Genomic DNA, 6,000 nt, shown 5'->3' on the forward strand with positions numbered 1-6,000 from the left:
CCAGGGAGGCGAAACTGGAGCAGTTAAGCTTTATTCAATGTAGGTTTTAATCTTGAAGTTTGGGAATTGGGGAGATTTATTTTTGAGCTCATGGAAAGAAGGGGTTGATAGCAACAGCTTCCCCCAATTAGCAGGCAGGCTCCCTACACAGGTGTGTGGCCTGTTTCAGTTAGGATCCTTCAGGACTGATGTCACCCCTGGTATGCCAGTCTTACATCACTCACGAGCCAGTACTGCCAATCAAGCCCAAGTTCAACCACATGGTATGGTCGTTATGATATAGATAGAAAATGACATGAACTTGTCTCATTCTGGTGAAAACAGAAAATTTGAAGCCACCTCTCTGGAAGAAGAAAGTTAGTAAAAATGACAAGACTGTAAAACTTAGACACATTTTCCTGTGATTATCTCAACTCAGGATGAGTCAAGGAATGTTCCCACTCAAAAAAAAAAAAGAATAGAAAAGAAAGAAAGGCTGTACTTTTTATGTTATGGTCACTTTTGAGTCACCTGGCTCATGAAAACACAAGATCCAGTAGAATAGGCATAATGAAGGACGGGTAGAATTGAACTTAAATAATCAGGTGTGAGAAACCTAGACCTGGAATCTGAAATGGACAAATTTAAAGCAGAACTGTTACTTGACCAGAGAAACCAGACTCGACATGTGAAGTCAGAAAACACCAAATACATAAAGAATTAGAGGACTGTGTGATGGTCTCCATAAGTTCTTTCTTCTCTTAATTTAGTTCACAAACAGTTATGGTGCTTATGTATATGAGGCATTCTACTAGGTGTTGCTGAAAATGCAGAAATTCACAGCAAACTGTATTTTTTTCCTGAAAAAGTTTTAAATTGTATTTTGATTAAGTCATAATAAAGGGGAGAACCAAAACACCAGATCATATCTCATCCAAACACAAACCCTGTGCAAAATGCAAAAAGATAACTGGGTTAAAAAATTTAATACCGCCCTGGCTGGTGTGGCTCAGTGGATTGAGTGTCGGCCTGCAAAGCAGAGGGTCATGGTTTTGATTCCCAGTCAGGGCAAAAGCCTGGGTTGTGTGGAAAGAGGCAACCACACATTGATGTTTCTCTCCCTCTCTTTAAAAAAAAAAAGAAAAAAATTAGTACAAAGTACAGAGGTTAACCACACTTGACTGATTAAAATTACACAAATTAAATCTCCTTTAATGTAGTTATATAAGAATGAATTTTGTGCAACTATTAAGTGTGAGTAACAGCTTATTCCCATGATACGCTAGAGAACTATTTTCTGGTTTATTAACCTATTGATAAAAATGAATCAACATGTATTAACACTCATTGAAATGCACAAATGCATTCATATATTCATTCTCTCATTTTCTCTGAAAAGTCTTCAATATCCATGTAGTCTTTCAAGGAAAAAAATTCCTGGTGTAACAGGATTCTTTTGTAGTTCACTAGTGACCACTATTGGACATATTTCTCTCAACTTATATAAAGCAATAGCACTGGCTCACATGAAAATATTAACGGAGGCCAGATAATGGTCCTGAACAGACTGAAACACTAAAAACAGGAGCCTGAGAAAACAAAAATGCAGCTGACCATGTCTAGACAAGAAACTGCACAAAAGCATGAAGAAAATAATGTTAAAAAAATGCCTCACTATGTTTTGCAGATTTATGTAAAAGGATCCTTAAGTTTGATTTAAAGACAATCTAGGCATGATAATAAACAAAAGATGCAGAATGAACACTTAGAAAAAGGTGCTGTGCGCGTACACGCACGTGCATACACACATGCACACATGCAAACACTCACTCTCATTGGGGCAGGCCACATTCTGCTATAAATAAGGGATTTAACATTCATTCCACAGGCTAATGGTGCTTTTCTCCATCCAAGACAGATCCACTTAGATAATTGTGGAGGAGATTGCCAGAGTGACTGAAGGGAATGGGCTATTGTGTTTGACTAGTTTCCATGTATAAATTAGTGCAGAGAAGAAAAAGAAATTCAACAGAAAAACACATGTACTTTATTATAATTCCAAGTGTTACTCTTGCAACTTCCACAATAGCAGGAAAAAGAGCTTAAAACCACTTAAAAGAAACAAAGAGCAAATGCAAATTTGATGAAATGCCTTTCTGACAAGAAGTGATTTGACTTTAAATTTGGATGGACACATATGTCAATGGCTGGTCATGGTTTTTGCAACATTCCTTTTGAGCTAAACAATTGGGACAAAAAAGGGAGAATGAACAAGGGAAGCAGGGTGGGAAGATGTGGAAAGTGGGGTTATGTGGCTTGATTCGACCTGAATATCAGGGTGAAAATGTCTTGATCAGTACTACCATCCTAGGTGTCCAAAATAAAAACAAAAGCTCTCTGATGTGAGAGCTACCACCCATAAAAATATGGGTAGTAGCTTTACAAAAGACAAAGGGACCTCGTTTTTCTCAGGGATTATGCTTCAAATAAAAAGGACTTTGGTGAACAACACTAGATATTTGTACACACGAATGAAGTCAGATACAGATGATTCATTCATCACTGATATGAAGGTTGTTTTGAAGTTGCATCTGGCTTGCCACTAAGCAAACAGGATGTTTTCCAATTAAGTTAAAGAGATCTTTCAAAATTCCTTAAATTAATTATAGAAGTAGACAGACTTTTATAATGTGTAAAAGAATTAGAGAAAAAACAAGCCAACCAGTTCAATTTCTCTATCTAGACTGAAGGTTCAAGGGTGGGAGAAGAGACAGAGAAGGAGGAAGAGAAAGAAGCATTGATACACGAGAAAAACATCAGTTAGTTGCCTGTTGTAGGCTCCCAGACCAGGGATTGAAGCCGCAACCTAGGTATGTGCCCTGACCAGAAATTGAAGCCACAGCCTTTTGGTGTACAGGACACTCCAACCAACTGAGCCACCCTGGCCAAGGCACATTCTAGTTCTAAGTCAACTACTGAACAGACTAAAAGTCACTTTCTCTTAGGCCAGTAATTTAATTTTGGCTACAAAGCTAAAGTGGCAGTTAATGAGCAAGTGTAGCAATTACCTATAATATGTGCATATCTTTAAGGGCCAAAATGGTGCAAAAAGCCTAAATATCTCACAGTCCACATACCAACCTATGTCATTACTTCCATCATTGCTAAATATTTTATAATCACAGTGCAAAGCAGATAAGTTATTTTCTCTTCATTATGTGTTTGATTTTGGGGCTCGAATATAAGCTTAGTATTTCCTTATCTGTAAAATGGGTTTAAAAATGTCTTATTTGCAAGGGTATTGTGTGGATGATTTATAATGCTTTTCAAACAACTGGCCTCATGTTGGGTCCTTCCGGACACCCAGCACATGGCAGGTATCATCAGTGCTGTTATCACTCTGCACAGGACTGGCATCTTGTTCTCTTACTTTTCTAGCATAACACAACTCTCAGGATCCCTGTTCATCTAAATACAGGTATGAAACAAACCTGGGTTAGATCTCCTTTTACCCTCAATACAATTATTGTAATTTAAACCAAGCATGTTTTATGTTTTACATCTGAAATGTCTCATCATGTGCTCACATACCCATACGAAGAGGCAACATATCACAGAGGGATGTGATGCATTTACCAAACGGGTAACACCAGCACCTGCTCCCGAATGGGGAAGTTTTCCCAAAGTAGAATGAGATCATGCTTCATATGGAAGACACCAAACAAGTCATGGGCACTGGTAATTTGCTTTATGATATAATTAGATGGGAAAATAACACACAGGTTTTTTTAAATCATAAAGAAAAAAAAAGACGAGGCAACCTAATGGTCTGTATATAAGTAACACGTCCCATATGGAAAAAATGAGGCACCTTTTATAAATTGCTTGCTTTAGTAGTCATAAAGCACACCTAAACATTCTACTTTTTATATTCCTCTGAGCAACTAAAACTCACAGTCCATTCATGCCTAAAATTCAGTTCACCTTTAAATTTTCAAGAAAACTTAAAAATGCATTTCTATATTTACAGCACTTGTAATGTAGCATTATGATTTCTTGGCTACAATGCTGCAAATAAGTGGAAATGTATAAAATAGTTAATCACTGTCTGATTACTCTATCTGATGAATCTTCCTGGAGTTTTTCAATTTGTACCAAATGGCTTAGTTCCCTTCTTCATAATTATGGTGCAGATCAAATTTGCCAGAGTGTAATCAGAACAAAACATTCCTCCACTATCGACAAATCAATGCAACCTATACATTTGTTGCATTTTTACCTTGTCCCCTTCTTGCCTGGTTGCCTTCTGAGGAAATGCTGGCATGCCACAAATGTGACAGGGAGAGCTACAATCACGTTTGTTTGGAATCGGCGTGTGCAAGTTTTGGAATCAAACCTGCAGATGAGGTTTACTAAGCTGCCTGCCCAGAACACTCTGGTTTAAAAAATGTGCATTGCTATTAATATTTTCAGTGTAGATTTTTTGGACAGTAAATGTTCATTTTCTGCCCATAAAACCAAGTATGAGTCACAATGGAACATTTACTTTGAGTCAAAAATGCAGTGTGTGCTGATGTTCAAGAGCAGAGCATCTTATCACTGTGACTATGGAAAGCAGCCATACAGAAAGTCAGCATTTTCTTCTTCTTCAAAAGCAGATCTGAGATCAAAGACCATAATCCTCAATTCATAAATACCAGCATTAACTTGTATCCATAGATGACTTGCAGTAATTATGAGCTATAATCCAGGTTGGCTGCAAAGAGGCTCTCATTCCCTCTTTTACCTGGTTCCGTAGCACATGTTCACAGAGGGAGAAGAGTTCTTAAAAGGCGGTGGGGAAAAGCCCCTCACAGCCCATCTTTCAAAACATTCCAGGGATCACCGTGGGTGAGTTTGATTTGAGGACGCCTGTCACCCAAATGCCAAGCATACACACCACCATTTATACAGTCCCCAGCTCAGAAACTATGTGCAGTCTGTCCCAAAGTTCATGTCTCGATATTACTATAGACCTCTAACTAATTCCACAAAGTCTGGCAGACTTCATTTTGCTTGGGAAGTTGGGATTAAAGTTCTGAAAGAATTTTTTTAATCATGTAGGCTATTTTACCTGGAGTTTGAAGATAAAGATATACCCCACACGCATACACAGCACCCCAACAGCACCCAGACTAAATGGCAATAGCAATGTATAGAAAGGAAAAGGCATTTACCAGGAGCAGGAAAGCCAGAAAGAGGAGCGGTGTGCCAGGAGTTGCCCGACGGCAGCATTCCATGCTTGGATCCTTGCCGGAATCCGAATCGGACACTGAATAAACTGCTAAGTGCTCCTCTGCCTGCTGTCACATCCAGTCCCGGTGCTAACACTCCAGCCCTGCCTATCAGCTTCCATCAGCCCCGCTCACATTTCCTGACTAGGGGTGGGTGGGTAGGTGGATGGGTGGGGGGTAAGCTGAATGGAATCTCTCTCAGAGCAGGCAGCCAGCCAATCAGGCTCCTGCTAATCAGACATGCTGAATAACAAAGCCAGGGGGACAGAGAAAGTGTAACAGTGCGAGCAAAAAAAAAAAGGGGGGTGGGGACGAAAAAGAAAGGAGACCAGAGCACGCAGCAGAGCGAGAAGAGAAATGCAAAAGATGAAGAATTGCACGAGATGAAGCCAAGCCCTGTGCTATTAACTAACCTGGTTAGTTCTTTGTGAGATCCTTCTCTTTGCCATTTACGTGTGCTGATGCCTGTTGCTTTGTAAAGTACAGTAGCTCCCTGTGACTCTGTATTGTTCCATTCAGGAGAGAAACTTAATCCCCGTCAATATATAACATATGCCATAAAGGGAAAGAATCACAGACAAAACCTGACTTAATGTGCCCTTTAAATGTGTTCTGTACAACTGCTTTATTCCTCTTCCATAAAGTTGCTCTTTATTTTCCCCCTTGACTTGGAAAAGGGAGACTACATAAATTTTCGAAAGTTACTCACTAAACCTGAATAGTGGCATAAGTTACTTTGTATATTAAT

The 6,000-nt window shown here is 39.1% G+C and overlaps 1 protein-coding gene across 2 annotated transcripts in view; it reads right to left on the reverse strand.

Annotated features, from left to right (window-relative positions):
* Nucleotides 1-5,381, reverse strand: part of ADAMTSL1 (ADAMTS like 1) — a 437,788-nt gene extending 432,407 nt beyond the window's left edge. For both annotated transcript variants that reach the window (XM_037061917.1, XM_037061916.1), the window contains exon 1: nt 5,196-5,381. In XM_037061917.1, coding sequence (XP_036917812.1) covers nt 5,196-5,258 — 63 coding nt within the window. In that variant the 5' untranslated portion in view covers nt 5,259-5,381. The remainder of the gene's footprint in view (nt 1-5,195) is intronic.
* Nucleotides 5,382-6,000: the final 619 nt, after the last annotated feature.

This window comes from Sturnira hondurensis, unplaced genomic scaffold (genome assembly GCF_014824575.4).
Source record: "Sturnira hondurensis isolate 20B ecotype Veracruz unplaced genomic scaffold, ASM1482457v3 Scaffold0013559, whole genome shotgun sequence".
In the NCBI taxonomy this organism is placed as follows: domain Eukaryota; kingdom Metazoa; phylum Chordata; class Mammalia; order Chiroptera; family Phyllostomidae; genus Sturnira; species Sturnira hondurensis.